Here is a 16,089-nt window from a genome sequence, read left to right as displayed (position 1 = left end):
ATATCTTCTGTGACGTGGACTTTGAGGTCATCAGGGCAGTCGGGTGGGGGGAGGGCAGTACCCTTCATGGGAGAGCTTGGAGGTCTGAGAAAGCTGGCGCCTGCTGGGGAATCAATATAGGAAGCAGAGCAAAGCTTTGGTGTTTTGCAGTGGTCGGGGCAGGGCTCTCTAGAACCTGTGGGCATGCCGCAGGGTTTCACCGGCTCCGAGGACGCCTGAGGATGGGCCCTCCGTAGTCCCCGCGGCCGCGGGTTTTAGTGCGCCCCGCTTCCTCGCACCTCAGGGCCTGCCCCGCACCGGCTAGCAGGGTGGAGCCGCGGCGCTCGGCCCGGCGGCTGCGGGATCTCGTCTCGCTCTTCCGCTTGCAGGTGCGCCCGGGGAAGGCGGGACGCGCAGGAGGGGGGCGCCCGCCATGCCCGGCCCGCAGCTCCGCGTCGCGGCCTCCAGCCCGCCGCCCCCGCGAAACGGCCATCCGCAGCCCCTGTGAGGAGGAAGAAGAGGCGGTGGCGCAGAAGGCGCCACCCCCTTGGCGAGCTTCGCGACCCGGCGGCCTCCGCAGGACCCATGGCGGATTCCTCGCCCGCGCTCTCCCTGCGGGAAGGCGGCCCCCGAGCACCCCGGCCCTCGGGCCCCTCGCCGCCGCCGCGCTCGCGCTCGGGCTCCGAGTCGGAGGAGGCCGAGCTGTCGCTGAGCCTGGCCCGCACCAAGACCCGCTCGTACGGCAGCACCGCCAGCGTGCGGGCGCCGCTGGGCGCCGGCGTCACCGAGCGCCATGTGGAGCACCGGGTCCGCGCCGGCGATACGCTGCAGGGCATCGCGCTCAAGTACGGAGTCACGGTGAGCAGAGCGCGCCGCGGCGGCGGGGGCCGGCGGCACGGGCGGGGGCTCGGGGCGGGGGCCGGAGCGCCGGGGGTCGCGGGGGCCGGAGCGCCGGGGGTCGCGCCGGCGGCCATCTGGCCCCCTGCGCTCGCCTGGCGCGCGCTGAGGGCCGCGGCAGTGGTCGCCGAAGGTGGTTCTGTAGCCAGAGGGGCAGGCCGCCGAGGCTCCCTCCCCAGGTAGGTGCATGGAGTTCCCTGTGTCCTGCCCAGATCCGTGAGGAAGGCCAAAGAGTACCAGGGAGCCACGTTCACCCGATGTTCAGTCCAGATTACACCACCGTAGTGCATATTTACTCAAAGTCCAGCTGAGGTGTGGACTCAGGCAGAGAATTTTGTTTTCTCTGTAAACAAGCGCTGTGATGAGTCAGCGATGGTACATTTGTTTCCGCAGGATGGTTCTGGTTTTTATCGATTATGCTGCTTTATTTAGAAGTGAAATTACACCCCTGGGCTCACTGGCAACTGTGAATGTGACACCTGTCGCTAAGCTGCAGCCCAGAACTGGGGTCTAGGTGAGCTGGAGAGCTATGTTTATTATAAATTTATAAGTGTGTTTGTCCTAAATATATTGCATTACACCTCTGGGAAGAACATGGAAACTTGAGGGAGCATATTCTCTCATTAAAATTACTTATAATTAACTCTGAGCCATGTGATGGCCTTTTTGCATTTGAGTTCTGGATCAGTTTTCAATGTTCTTTCCTGAAACACCTTAGACACGAATGGGAAGAAAGGGATCTTATCTGTATCTTTCTCTTGAAGTGAAACTTTCTGGCCCTTAACAGAATGATAGAGACTAATTTATTTTGCACCTTCTAGCTGATACTGTATGTTTACCTAGCAGGTCATTTAAACATTTTGAGACCAGGGATCTTGCTGTGCAGACGTATACCGATAGTATCATGCCATGGATAGTCCCTTTCCCTCTGCCTGGGAGTTTCTAAATGTGAACATAGGACTGCAGTTCTTATGCACATCAGTAAGGCCTGGTTTTGGGTGAGGGCCAGAGGAAAGCAGAATTGGGGAATATCGTAGCTACCTTCTGAATGCCTGCTGCCTGCCAGGTGTTACATTTGTCCTGTTCCATCTTGTTTTTATTCAATTTGATTTTCCTAATGAGCCTTGGAGGTAGGTGTAATTAACCTTTTTACAGATGGGAGGATGGATGAGAGGTAAGGATATTATCTAAGTATGTTTATTCATTGAGAGCAGCTTGAATTAGCACAGTGATAAAGCATTTGCTTTTATCTAGATATTACTTCTGATTTCCATCCTTATTTCTATCCTAGTCTTATCAAGAGCTCTCTTAGCATCTTGGTTACTGAAGAAGGAAGGTCTCTTCTGTATGGTTTCTATATGTCCTACCTCCTGGGCCAGGGTGACTGCACCAGGAATCCATGGTATCTGGAGAAGTGTTATTTCCCTGGTCCCTACCCACAGCAGTCTCTAGAGCCCAGGGCCCTCCATGGCTGCACTTGAGTGGCTAAACATACTAAACATTGTAGTATGTTTAATAGCATCTCTGACCTCTGCCTGTTAGATGCCAGTAAGGCCCCCAACCCCCACCCCCCATCCAGACATTGCCAAATGTTCCCTAGGAAGAAACTCACTCTTCATTAAGAACCACTGGTTTATTACATGTGTATCATTTACTTTAGGCCCTGAACTATAGTTGATGACATTTTTAGATTCCATAGAACCAGTGAAAGTGATAATTCTTACTGTAACAGTGAAGTGATATTATTGCTTTAATAGGCAAATATTAATTGGATTTACTCATTGTAAATTGAGATTTTAGGTGGATGCTAAAAAGGCAGAAAAGTTTTTTTCTTTCCCTGACTGAACAGAAAGAAGTTGAATTAGTTAAGTTTCTAATATTGACTACCAAGATCATAAGCATATTTAAATTATTGTGATGATATGTTGGAGATTTAGAGACCCAAGGCAGTACACCTGGAAATTAAGACTCAGTCCAGGCAAACATTTGAATTTAACATCCCACGTCTGGCAAGAGCCGAGCATGGCTCTGCTGTCTTACTTAGAGGAGCTGGAACTCTCAGAGAAGCCTGTCTGCTGATGACAGCTCTCCAGCCCCCCAACTGGGAGTCCAGGCAGGACTCCAGTCCCTCAGCATGGAGAGACTGGTAAGAGCCAGTAGTATTTTAGGTAGAGGGATGTTCCCAGAACAAAGACTCTGACAAGGTGTGAAGGTAAATGTCTGGTTTTCCACACTGGGTTTCCAGGGGAACAAATTGGAAACTGGTTATCTGAAGTGGTGCTCAATGGCTAGCAGCAGGGTACATCCCAAGATGTGGGGGGAGAGAGGTGTTCCTCCAACTTGCCTGGCTAGAAGAATGCCCTGGGGCAAACTAAAAATAAAGAATCCTAACTGACCTTGAGCCTACTGAATCAGAATATCCAGAAAAGGAGCCCAGGAATCTTCATGTTTTACAAGCATGGCCTGTTTCTTGTTCCCAAAGCACTGTCCTTCCTGGAGTCTTAGCACTTGCTGTTCCATCTATATGGAACACTCTTTCCCTGATAGCTGCATGGAAGGTTCACGTCATGGGTGTATGACCTGTGCAGTCACACAGGGCCCCATGCTTAGAAGAGCCCTGCACTGCACTTGGTGTCATGCTCTACTATTGCCAACTTGAAAAAAGAATTGTTTAAAGATTCTATTTATTCGTTTGAGAGAGGGAGAGAGAGAGAAAAAAAAAACAACACGAACAGAGGGGAGAGGCAGAGAGAAAGGAGAAGCAGACTCCCCGCTGAGCAGGGAGCCTGATGCAGGTCTCGATCCTGAGGACCTGGAGATCATGACCTGAGCCGAAGGCAGATGCTTAATCACCTGAGCCACCCAGGGACCCCGCCATCTTGAAATTTTTAATACTTTGTGAACAGGGCCCCACGTTTGCACTTTTCCCTGGGCCCTGCAAATTATGTAGCTGATCTTGGCTATGTGACTTGCTCCCTCACTGACTTTAAGTTCTTGCTTACATGTCTCCTCCATGAGGCCTTCCTGACTGCTCTGTCAAATTACAGCCCTCTTCCTTTCCCCCCGCCCCTTCCGTGCCTTGTTTCCCAGCAGTGTTTATTGTTCATCTCATTTTCCTTTTTTTTTTTTTCCAGCTTCTATCTTTTTGGTGATACGTTAGTGAATAAATAGAAATCTGTGCCCTCATGGAGCTTATAATTTAGTCAGTGGAGACAGAAAGTAAACAAATGAAATATGTTATATGTCAGAGATTGACAAGCAAAATGAAAAGATGAAGCAGGGAAAGGAGAGAAGGAGGGCTAGTGGAGGTGGCTGTAATTTAAAATGATGTGACCACAAAGACCTCACAGAGAAGGAGGCAAGGGGGTGGGTGGGGGGCGTGCAGATATCTGTGAAGAACATTCCAGGCAGCAGGAACAGCGAGGGATGCAAAGGCCTTGAGGTGGGAACATAATTGGCAAGTTCCAGGAATACTGTACCTGGCACTTAGAATGTAGTAGGGTGTATTTGGACCAGATCATTTTGGGCCTTGAAAGCCATTGTAAGAACTTTGGCTCTTTCTCTGAGTGAGCTGGAACACGTTGGAGGAATTTGTTTTTTTTTTTTTATAAATTTTTTTTTTTTTTTTTTTTAAAGATTTTATTTATTTATTTGAGAGAGAGAGAGAGAGAGAGCACGAGAGGGAAGAGGGTCAGAGGGAGAAGCAGACCCCCCCTGCTGAGCAGGGAGCCCGATGTGGGACTCGATCCCGGGACTCCGGGATCATGACCTGAGCCGAAGGCAGTCGCTTAACCAACTGAGCCACCCAGGCGCCCACGTTGGAGGAATTTGAACAGAAGAATGGCGTGATCTGATTTGGGCATTAAGAGGATCCCTCTGGCTGCTGCTTTGAGCACACGCTGTAGATGGGCGAGTGCCAAGGCAGGGAGACCAGAAGGATAAAGGCTTTGTAATAATGCGGGTAAGAAGATGGCAGCTTGGAACAAAGCAGCGGAGAAGGAAGTGGTGGTAAGCGGTTGGATTCTAGATGATTGATGCGCTATATATTTTCTGCTTATTTGTTTACTATTTCATTTGAGTATCTCCGCCTGAGAGATGGGCCCAGAGATCCAGGAGGCTTCTCTATAGGAAAGAAGAATGCGGATGTTGGAGAACCTGGCCAGGTCTGACGCCTGATGGAAGCCAGTTCTTCTGCCAGTGCCTTAGAAAATATCTGAAGAACCCTTCCCACATCCCTTTTAAAGTCATTATTAGTTATTAATAACTGGCATTTATTATTTTTTTTACCTGTTTTTATTGAGCCTGGTTTGTTTGAGTCCTTGTGCTACATGCTACAGGATAATATGTGCTTTCCTCTTATTATTTATGGTGAGTTTGTCTACTATTGCTTTCCACTAGCCTGTAGCTACTCGAGAAGCCAGGTCGCTTGTCTGACTCATCTCTGTACATTCTGTGCCTAGCCTGGGTCTTGCACATGGCAGGCCCTCCACATATGTATGGACCTAATCCACAGGCCTGCCTGGAGTGAAATCACTGGGCCCTGGAGTTGAGCAGACCCTGAAAGACGGAGCCCAGGGTAGGGGTTGAGTGACTGGAATTGCAAAGTGTAATTTAAGGCTGGCTCTCCAGCCTAAGGAAAGATTGGTGCTGGTTTGCTCCCCTTCTACCAGCAGGGAGTCTTGACATTGAATTAAACATAGGTTTACATTTGAGCATCTCTACCGAAGAAGCATTTGAGGAAGTGGTCTGGGAAACTGAAACTATTTGGGCTGAGTTGAGAAACTATTAAATACCGTGTTGATCTCAGACACTTATTTGCTTGGGCTGGAATTTCCCTGGCTGTGCCTATCTCTACTGAGACATTTAGGTCCTTTCCCTAACCCAGTGTTCTAGATTTAGCTATGGCCTTTGTGGTGATCCTAGCTCCTCTCAGTTGGATGCAAGCTTCAGGAGGAAACTCACCGGCTCCAGGCAGCCACTGTGAACTTTTTGTTTGGAAACCCTGGAAAAACATCCAGAAAACAGTATACAAACTAAAAGTGAGCAGGAGGCAGTGAGGAGACCTATTATTTGCATAAACTTTCTCATTGTCTCTTTGCTTCCTCCTGGTAGCTTGCCTGCCCTCTCTCCTCTCCAGAGGCCACGTTGCTTCCAGTGCCCTCAATCACTTCCTGTCCGGTTTTATTCCCAGGATCTTCTCACTTTCTTCCAGTGAGCTGCTAAACCTAGTTGCTTCTTAACATCTCCCCGAACAGAAGTCACCTTGCTGAGAAAAGGTGAAATGATTGTCATTTTAGGGACAACAAGTGTTGTGAATTAGAAATGTAAGTATGTGTAAATCTTTTGTGTTCATAACTTTAGGCCCTGCTGCTGGTAGAAATTGTTGATTCTTGCTGATCAAAGGCAAGAGAACTATAAATAAATAATGCAACATGTAGTGAGAAGTATGGTAAAGTAGCCTTTAGTAGCTTGGGGTTTAATAGATTCTCATAAATTCTTTTTTTATTTATTTTTATTTTATTTATTTTTGGGGGGAGGCACAGAGGAAGAATCCTCATGTATTCTTTTTTAAAAAAAGTTTCATTGAGGGGCGCCTGGGTGGCTCAGTCAGTTAATCATCTGCCTTCGACTCAGGTCATGGAGAAAAGGATCATAATATCTTCTAAGAGTTCTAATTTACTGTTCTCTGCTTTATGTGTTCCGAACACAACCCAGGTCAGCGTTGGGACCGTACCAGAAAACTGCAATTTTCAAAGCCTGTAACAAATTAAATCCTTGAGCTATCCAAAACTTGAAACAGCTGTAGTTATTCTATGTATGATTTCAGCTCAAGTCATAATCTTGGGGTCCTGGGATTGAGCCCTGAGTCAGGCTCTGAGCTCAGTGGGGAGTCTGCTTGGAATTCTCTCTCCCTCTGCCCCTCCCCACTCTCATGCGTACACCTCCTTTTCTCCCCCACCCCGCTCTCTAAAATAAATAAATAAAATCTTTAAAAATAAATAAATAAAATAAAATCCAGTTTTTTACCTTGGCATCCAAGGCCCAATGTGGCCTAGAGTTTTGCTCATTACTCCCTATACTTCAGCCACACTGTTTTTTTCCTGTGCTGGGGCCTTGCAACTGCTCTTTCTCACTGGAATGCTGCTTTTTTTTTCCCCCCTGGCTTTTTGCTTGGCTAGTTTATTCCTTAACTTTATTATGAGTCCAGAGTTTGCAACCTGTTCAATTGGTTCAAGCCAGCACTTGTAGAGGAAAAAACAAGTTAAGATCAAATTTATCACCTTTGGGGGGAAAAAGAAAACAAAGAGCTTGCATACCTCAGGGCAGTGACAACATATAATGTTAATTATCTGGGCTTGGTTTCATGAAATTTTTTTTATATATTCTTACTTTGTAGGAGAAATATTTTTTATTGTGAGAAATTCCTGCTTCCTTCTCATTTGCTAAATAAATACATGTTAGAATCTGCCTTTACTTGTTATTTTCTCACTTTTAACCAGTAATAATAAGATAGCAACTATTATCATTATCTTTTTTGAGGGCTTCCTGGGGGCTATGCATTATCCTAAATACTTTACAAAGCCAGGGTTTGAACCCAGAAAGTGTGGCCCCAGAGCCCCTGTTTCTAACTACTATCTTGTATTAGGCTCATTTCATCTTCAGACTCAAATCTGCCAGTCCTTAGATTGGTCCCCACCTTGATGCTAACTATGTCTGGATATCCCCGATGTCCTTGATGCTGTATCCCATCTAGACTATAGGGTGAATGTACACCTTAAATGCTTGCTGATGATACTGAGATGGAGATAGCATAGTCTCTGACTTCAGGAAGCTCATAGGCTAGTGAAAGAGGCAATTCTATAGGTGAATCAATGGGATGATATACAAGAACTAAGGGAACCCTGCCCTTCATTCCCTGTGCTCCTTGACTATACCCAGCTGTTGACTCAGTTACCTTGTCTTGTGGTCCCTGTCATTGGCCCTTCGCCTAGCTGTGATGGGCTGTCTTGTTTTTTTTTTTTTAAAGATTTTATTTATTTATCTGAGAGAGAGAATGAGGGATAGAGAGCACGAGAGAGAAGAGGGTCAGAGGGAGAAGCAGACTCCCCGCCAAGCAGGGAGCCTGATGTGGGACTCGATCCCGGGACTCCAGGATCATGACCTGAGCCGAAGGCAGTCGCTTAACCAACTGAGCCACCCAGGCGCCCCGGGCTGTCTTGTTTTGAATGTTAGATGTATGGGTCAAGGTTCTGACAGGAAACAGATAGTGGGCGTGGGGGGTGTGTGGCCAAGAGAATTTAGTGAAGGAACATTTACAGAAGTATGAGCAGGGCTGAGGGAACCACCAAGGGATGGTGAAGCACCTGAGACTAGCAACAGCAGGGAGACATTACCCTAAGGCTTGAAGGGCAAGGGGAAGAAGTGGTGTACCCCACACGAGGAAGGCTGGAGCCATGGATGAGGGAGCAGTTACCTGGCAGGAACTCTGCCATAGAGGAGTGCAGCCACTGGAGACATGGTGCTGTATCTTTCTGCTCATGACTTCCTTTGGAACACCCACTGGCATTCCAAGGACAAGGGGGCTTAGGTAATGCAGTTCTTAAGAGGTCAGTCTCCTGGGGTTCAGAACAGGCTCAAGAAGAGTTGGGGTTGGATTGGGTGGTGGGGGTGTATTGAAAGAGAGAGTCACTAGCACAGCAGATGATTTATTGTCCCTTTCTGGTTACTTCCCTGGGTTAATCTTTTTTTTTTTTAAAGATATTTATTTATTAGAGAGAGTAAGTGAGAGAGAGAGAGAGCGAGCACAAGCCAGGGGGAGAGGCAGAGGGAGATCAGACTCCCCGCCGAGCAGGGAGCCCTACGTGGTGCTCAGTCCCAGGACCCTGGGATCATGAACTGAGCCAAAGGCAGATGCCTAACTGACTAAGCCACTCAGGGGCCCCTGGGTTCATCTTTTATGCCTATTCCTCTGACCTGTTTTAATTAATTAATTAATCCATCCATCTGTCCTAAGCACTTAATGTGTACAGGTCTTTGTTAGCCCCAGGGAAGATATAGAAATAAAAGTGCTTGTCCTGAAGGAATTCACAGTTTATGCTTGATATTCTCAGCCCTGCCTCGGCACTCAGATCTGGTGTTCCTTTCAGTTTCTGTCCTCCATCATTATTCTCAGAAAATAATAGGCCCCTGCCAATAAGCATTTTGAAGAGCACTGTATCAATGAAGGTTCTTTGATTTACAAGTGATAGAAGACCTAACTCAGATTGGCTTAAGCAAAAAACAAAAACAAACAAAAAATGGAGTTTATTGGGTCATGGAACTGAAAGGCCCTGGGGTATTCTAGCTTTAGGCTTTGATTCAGAGAACTGATTGCTCTCCTCCCAGATGGCCTCAGGTTCCATGAGGTGGGGGGATAGCTGCTCTTTCCAGCAGAAAAAATACAGAATCTTTCCCCTCCCAGACCCAGCAAAAGTCTCCCTGCATCTTTGAATTGTTCCAAGATGGGACTGTGACCTATCATGAAAGCCAGGACACCGTGACACTCCAAAGGGCAAGCATGAGTCATACGCTCACCCTGGAGTGTGTGTGGGGGGGGGCGTTGCTCAGTGCCATTGGAAGCCCACATACTAAGATGGAGGAGGTAGATGCTAGCTTGTAAAAAAAAATAATAATAAGGGGTATTAAAGGCAGAGTAGAATATACCTGAACCTCCTATGGATAATGTATTCCAAGTTATTTAAATCTCTTAAATCAAAGCCTGAACCAGACCAGAGGTACTAGGGTTTTCAGATTTTTAATTTTGTCTCCTAAATGCACCTGCCTATTCCATGCCTCTCTTCCTTACCCTTACCTTCTCTCTTTTAATCAGAAACTAGAACACAAAAGACCCCCCCCACTCTACACAAAAGACACTTTAATGTAGTATCTTTAAAAGAAAAAAAAAAGAAACCTTTAAGTGTACCATTTGTATAGATTCAGCTTATAGTAAGAAATCAGGAGATACAGGGTTCATTTAGGAATCGACTTGTTTTTCAGGCTCTTTGATGTAGAAATCTAATTGTTTCACTCACAATTTGGCATTAAAGGATCCCATAATTTGGTCCCATTAGTCACGCACTTTTATCCTGGTGTTGTATGGACTTCAGAGTCAGACAGAAATCCCAGATCACACATTAATTTTAATTTTTTTTTTTTAATTGAGAGAGAGTGTGCACGAGCATGAGGGGAGAGGGCCAGAGGAACAGGGAGAAGCAGACTCCCGCTGAACCCAACGCTGAGCCGGGAGCCCAGCGTGGGGCTCGATCCCATGACCCTTGAGATCCTGACCTGAGCCAAAGGCAGATGCTTAACCGACTGAGCCACCCAGATGCCCCTCCAGCTCACATTTAAAGAGCCGTAGACACTTGGTCCAATCGGTCATCTGTGTGTGCGTTAATTTCTTCGTTGGAAAATGTATCATCTGCTGCCAGGTGCTCTGCTAAATATTCTTTCTCTCATATATTTCCTATCTGTGTCTGTCTGCCTACTTACCCACCTACTTCTCTGTCTCCTCTATGCAAGGATGTGTAGACAACCCTGTGAAGGGTGGGTGACTCTTATTTTACACAAGAGGCAACAGGCTGAGGGAAAGGAGGAACCAGCTCACGTGGAGACGGTTGGTGTTGGCGGAGCTGGGATTTGAAACCAGGTCTGTCACATTCCCAAGTCTGCGCGCTCAGCTCTCTTACCAAACCGTCACGGTTCCCTGCCTCAGCAGAAGGAGCTGTACAGAGACTGAGATGGCGCGGGGCACGTGCGGAGCCCAGCGCGGGGCAGTGCTGGGGCTCGCGGGCGGACAGGTGGGCAGACACCGGCAGCGCGGCTGGGGGACGCACGCGCACGCGGTTCTCCAGCGCACGTTGAGTCCTGTCGGCGCTCACAGCTTTGTGGACTTAGGCATGCGACTTACCTCTCTGGAGTCTCCATTTGCAAAAGGGAGATGACAGTATCTGGATGGCAGAACTGTTGTGGAGGTTAAATGAGACCCCATGTGTAAATTCCATTCTCCCTTTCCACCCCCACCTCCCATCCCCATCTCTGCGCTCTGCGGGAGGCATCCACAGGCTGGGAAGGAGTTTGAGGGTATAGAAACTGTATTAAATCCTAGCTGCTTCATCTGCCAGTGTATGATGGTTCCATGGTCCACAGTCTCTCTGAGTTTTGTTTCTTTTATTTGTAAAGTGGATCTTCAAATACCTGCTCCATAGGGTAGGAAATATGAGATAATATATGTAATGTGCTCCCCACCTCCTTTCCTTACCTGTACTGCTTCTACCCCTTCTTTGAGGCCCATCTAAAGTTAAAAGAATCAAAATCAGAGCTCCACGTTCTCTGTGAGGCCTTTCTTTTCTTTCTTTTTTTTTTTTCAAGGAGCTTTTTTCTTATTTTTTCCCCCAGGAGTTTTTTATTTTTAATTTTTTATTGTTATGTTAATCACCATACATCATTAGTTTTTGATGTAGTGTTCCATGATTCATTGTTTGTGCATAACACCCAGTGCTCCACGCAGAACGTGCCCTCTTTAATACCCATCACCAGGCTAACCCATCCCCCCCCTCCCCTCTAGAACCTTCAGTTTGTTTTTCAGAGTCCATCGTCTCTCATGGTTCGTCTCCCCCTCTGACTTACTCCCCTTCATTCTTCCCCTCCTGCTATCTTCTTCTTTTTTTTTTCTTAACATATATTGCATTATTTGTTTCAGAAGTACAGATCTGTGATTCAACAGTCTTGCACAATTCACAGCGCTCACCATAGCACATACCCTCCCCAATGTCTATCACCCAGCTACCCCATCCCTCCCACCCCCCACCACTCCAGCAACTCCGTGAGGCCTTTCTTAATGCCTGCAGCCCTAGTCTACACCATTCTTGCAAATGCTCGTTGTATTTATCCCTGTACCAGCTCCTGTATCCATTAAATTTACCAAACACAATTCCAGAGACAAGGGAAGTGCTCCGTAAGTAAAATAACAGTACTAGTTTTTTTTTAAATCAAATAATAGAAATGTTAAAACAAGAATAGAATTTATTAGATAAGCTAAAATTTCAAGGATTTAAGTCTTCTTGGTAAAAGCTGCCTTGTAGGGGAAATATTATAGTGGGGGAAAATTCGTTTTTCCTTTTTTAAAGTTGGGAAACAATTTCCTGACAACTCTTGAAATAACCAGGAGTACCTGGGGAAGTGACTAAACCCAAATTAAGAATCTCGAATCCAGAGAAAGCATTGCACATATTTTGAGCCTGGATATTTTTAGTTCTGTTTGTGTAATAAACCCTACTAATGGATTTTTTTTATATATAACTCTGTATTTCCTTTTTTATATTTTAGATGGAGCAGATTAAAAGGGCAAATAAACTGTTTACCAGTGACTGTATATTTCTGAAGAAAACTTTGAACATCCCAGTTATATCAGAGAAGGCTTTGTTGTTTAATGGACTTAACTCAATAGATTCTCCAGAAAATGAAACTGTTCGTAGCAGTTTTTCTCACGAAGAAGAGCCGGTAGCAGCTGGGGAAGACCTTTCTCCTCCCAGTCCTCAAGAATCCGATGTTCAGCCCATACCGCCTGAAGAAGTGTCAGCTAGAGATTTCCTGCAGAGACTAGACTTACAGATTAAGTTGTCAACGCAGGCAGCCAAGAAACTAAAAGAAGAGAGCAGGTAAAAATATGCTGGTAAAATGTCAGAAGCTGAATAAATTTATGATGTCCTTGCTTGGCTAAGGTTTTGTTGTGTTTTGTTTCTCTTCTTTGCTCTTCTCTGTCCTATTTTTTCCTTTTGCTTTAAAAACTATATTTTAATTCTAGAAAGTCATTTTCAATATATGAAGCCTAAAAAGAACTCCTGCATTCTGCATAGGGCTTTACCTGTTGTCTCTGTTATTTATTATAAAAAGTTGCTTCTTTGGTTTAGTAGCGTAACTGTCCAGCGAGCAATTCTGGATAGCAGCCAAGCAGAAACGTCTCGTTTATCCCGTCAGAGGAAGGACTGCCCTGGGGAATCCTTGTGATCCTAATGCTATTTGTCAAAGACAGTGTCCATTATTTGTTACTGGATGTTTTTCATGTGAGCTTTTTTCTTTGCTCTTTAATTTAGTACTAGGGCAAATCTTTTTCTCTTCTACAGAATTGATTTTCTTTTTCCTTTATGAATCCAAGAATGGCACAAGCTATTGTGTTTCCTTTTTTGCCCTGGCTACCAGGAAGCTAGCAACTAAAACTGATGTTCAGTTCAACTACTACAGTATTTCTTATGGTTAATATATTCGTACAGTTCTCCTTTTCTTAGTCCTGATTTTTTATTTCTATCTAATTCATCTTATTATATGTATGCTTTTTGTTGTAGGCACATCAAGTCCTTTCGAGGAAAAGGTGGAATATAAAAAATAAAAACAAATATGAATATAATCATTTTATAATTCAATGTTTTATTTAAATGTAATAGAAAAATGTAAATATATAAGAATATATATATATTCTTTTTTTTTACAAGTACCCTTCTTTATTCCAATAATTGAGATGCCAATAAAATGCAGATAAGGTACACCCTAATGAGTATTTGCATTTCATACAACTTCCAGGGCATGCAAAATATTATAAATTGATACTCCTGCCCTTCTTTGGCAAGTGGATATTAAGGTATATAATAAGTATACATATTAGTTTTCTGAATAGTACTTTTAAACACTGATTTATGCTGAATTTCTTTTTTTCAGAGATGAAGAAAGCCCCTGTGCAACTTCCCTCTATCACAGTTAGATGATCAGGGGTGATAATCTAACCTGGATTAAGAGATGGTTGAATCATAAAGAAACCAACAACTGAAGATTCAAAAGCATACATCGTTAAATCACAGTTTAGTAGTTCTACCTACTGCAATTGCACTGAAGTGATTATTTCCCTCTGGCTTTCTATAATTTTAAGTTTTTATTATGGCATGAGAGCAAAATTGTATCCTAAAGCTCATCACTTTTGTAGGTGATGGTAGTTTTTAGACTAGTTTTGTAAATACTAGTTAACATAAAGCATCAAAGACTATATACATATTCAAGCTGAAAATGATGTTGATCTGAGAAATCATAATTATGTGAAATACATGGTTGCTGTTTAAGTGATACTGATTTTGCTATGTGTTTATAACTTAAGTGCTATATATATATTTCGATATGTATTACATATTCTGTATTAATATAAAGAACCAAATTTTGTCTGCTATTTTGTAAAAATAAACTACAAAAGCCTGAGTGAGAAAATAAACTATGTTTTCATATTTGAGTCTTCAATTTTTTCAACAAATGGAAAAATAAAGCTGATTTTTAAAATTATTTTTTAAATGGTGACAGCTTCTCCTCCATTTTAATTGCTTTTATTATTATAATTGGAGTTTTGAAAAAGTTTCAATAATCTAAAAGCAAATCATTATGGGTATTAGTAACCTTTGCATTTTCATAATATTTGACCTGATATGTTTGAGATATGGTATAAACACAGAATATGATCAGAAGGAGAAATTATGACACATTGGTGAATTCTAGTTTAGATTTCATTAAGTCACTTTATAAAGAGCGTTTCGTAGGCACTGTGCTCATTTGAATTGAGGGTTAAGTTTTTATTTACATAATTTGTCTTTTTTCATATGTACAGGTTACAGCCATAAATCTTAAGCAAAATATTATTTACAGTTAAACTTTTTTGGTCTCAGTTTTTATTCAAGTACCAGGTTAAAGAAATCTTTAAGCTTCCACAAAAATTCCCCATATTTATCCCTCCCCTACATCCCCAAGGAATCTGCTTTTTGTGGGGCAAACAGGACTCTCCCCTCATTTTCTCTTCCCCATCTCCCTCCTTCAGGTCTTCCATTAAGCAGGAAACAGGTGCCCTTAGACATCAATGCAGCAGAGCTTATAGAATCAGAACTGCACATCTCCAGCCCTTGAGAGTGACCAACAGGTGCATGCATGGGAAACACTAGTCATCTGCTCTTGTCTTGAATTTCTTATTTATTCATAACATACATACTCCCTGATGTTTTGTTTTTTTTCTCATGCTGTTACCGTCTTTGATATAGGGTGGTTTCTTGATCATGCTTTGCTGCTACCTGGCTAAGGGGAGTTAGTTGGAAGAGGAGAAAACAAAAAAGGAAGGGAAACCATTGTGTATATAAGACAAGGTCTGGGCCTCTCTGGAGGCACAGGAACTTTCAAAAAATGTAAAGTTATCACGCTGTTTAACATAACATCATCTGAAATTTGAGAGTAATCCAAAAATGCTATCCAAAAGATGTAATATAAGCAGAAATGTAAAATTCAGACCACAATCTTAAAAATATTCTTCTGAGTATTTCTTTGTTGCCTAAGGTCTACTCTTAGCACTTTCTGGCCAAGACATCTCTGTCCTTCACGTTATTAAAAACTCTGGATTTGCTGTGGCCACAGTTGAACTGTCTTGGACCAGAGTACTTTAGAACTGCCTCGGAGGAGTGGACTGCACCACAAGAAACTGGGTTCGAGGCCCACTTTTAACCACTTCTTGGCCATCCGAGTTTGAGCACACTCTGTGCCCTTCTGTGAACCAGTTTCCTCATTTCTAAAACAGGGCCGATGATCTCCCTTTTCTTTTTTCTTGGCTACTGCTGGGAGCTAATGAATATCTGTGTGTCAGAAAACTACAATAAACTCCCTAAATAAATGTCTTACTTAAAAATAGACTGCATAGGTATCTAGATAGATTATAGAAAAGTGAATGGATAAAATGCTTTAATTGCAGCCAGACTTTTTTCCCCCTGATGTACAAGCAGCCTGTTTGGACTGTAGGACATGGGTGAAGGGGTAGGTCATGTTATCAAAGATGACATTAAAATGATCTGACTCACTGTGTTTGGCAAGGATAATTTGGGCATAGGTGTTTTTAGTTCCCTCTTACTGCTCACCAGGGAGTACTGGCTTTTCTAGAACAAACTGAGTTTAGTTTGTGTGGGTGTCAGGCTTTGGGTTTTGTTTATTTTTACAACTCTAGAGAGGATGGGGAGGAGCAGCAGTGGTTTCCTCCTCGTGAAAAATAACCTCTTAACATTGTCCCTCTACATTCCCCAGCCCTCACCAAAAAGTAGATACCAAGTAGGAGCATTCAAGACAAGTATCAGAAGGCCGTTTGAAGTCATGACAGCTAATACACAA

The 16,089-nt window shown here is 44.0% G+C and overlaps 1 protein-coding gene across 4 annotated transcripts; it reads left to right on the top strand.

The window, feature by feature from the left end:
* The first annotated feature begins 51 nt into the window (after positions 1 to 51).
* Positions 52 to 14,181, top strand: LYSMD2 (LysM domain containing 2). Of its 4 annotated transcripts, none has more exons than XM_027569008.1 (3): positions 52 to 837; positions 12,244 to 12,575; positions 13,630 to 14,181. In XM_027569008.1, the coding sequence occupies exons 1-3, from the start codon at positions 565 to 567 to the stop codon at positions 13,670 to 13,672; spliced, it is 648 nt and encodes a 215-aa protein (XP_027424809.1). In that variant the 5' UTR covers positions 52 to 564; the 3' UTR covers positions 13,673 to 14,181. The 4 variants fall into 4 exon arrangements, with proteins under 4 accessions (XP_027424809.1, XP_027424810.1, XP_027424812.1 ...); XM_027569009.1 differs by lacking the exon at positions 52 to 837 and adding an exon at positions 928 to 1,055; XM_027569011.1 differs by lacking the exon at positions 52 to 837 and adding an exon at positions 1,275 to 1,390.
* Positions 14,182 to 16,089: the final 1,908 nt, after the last annotated feature.

Source organism: Zalophus californianus, chromosome 6, assembly GCF_009762305.2.
Source record: "Zalophus californianus isolate mZalCal1 chromosome 6, mZalCal1.pri.v2, whole genome shotgun sequence".
Lineage (NCBI taxonomy): Eukaryota > Metazoa > Chordata > Mammalia > Carnivora > Otariidae > Zalophus > Zalophus californianus.
The sequence above is the reverse complement of the archived record's forward strand: the minus strand, read 5'-3'. Positions and strand labels throughout refer to the sequence as shown.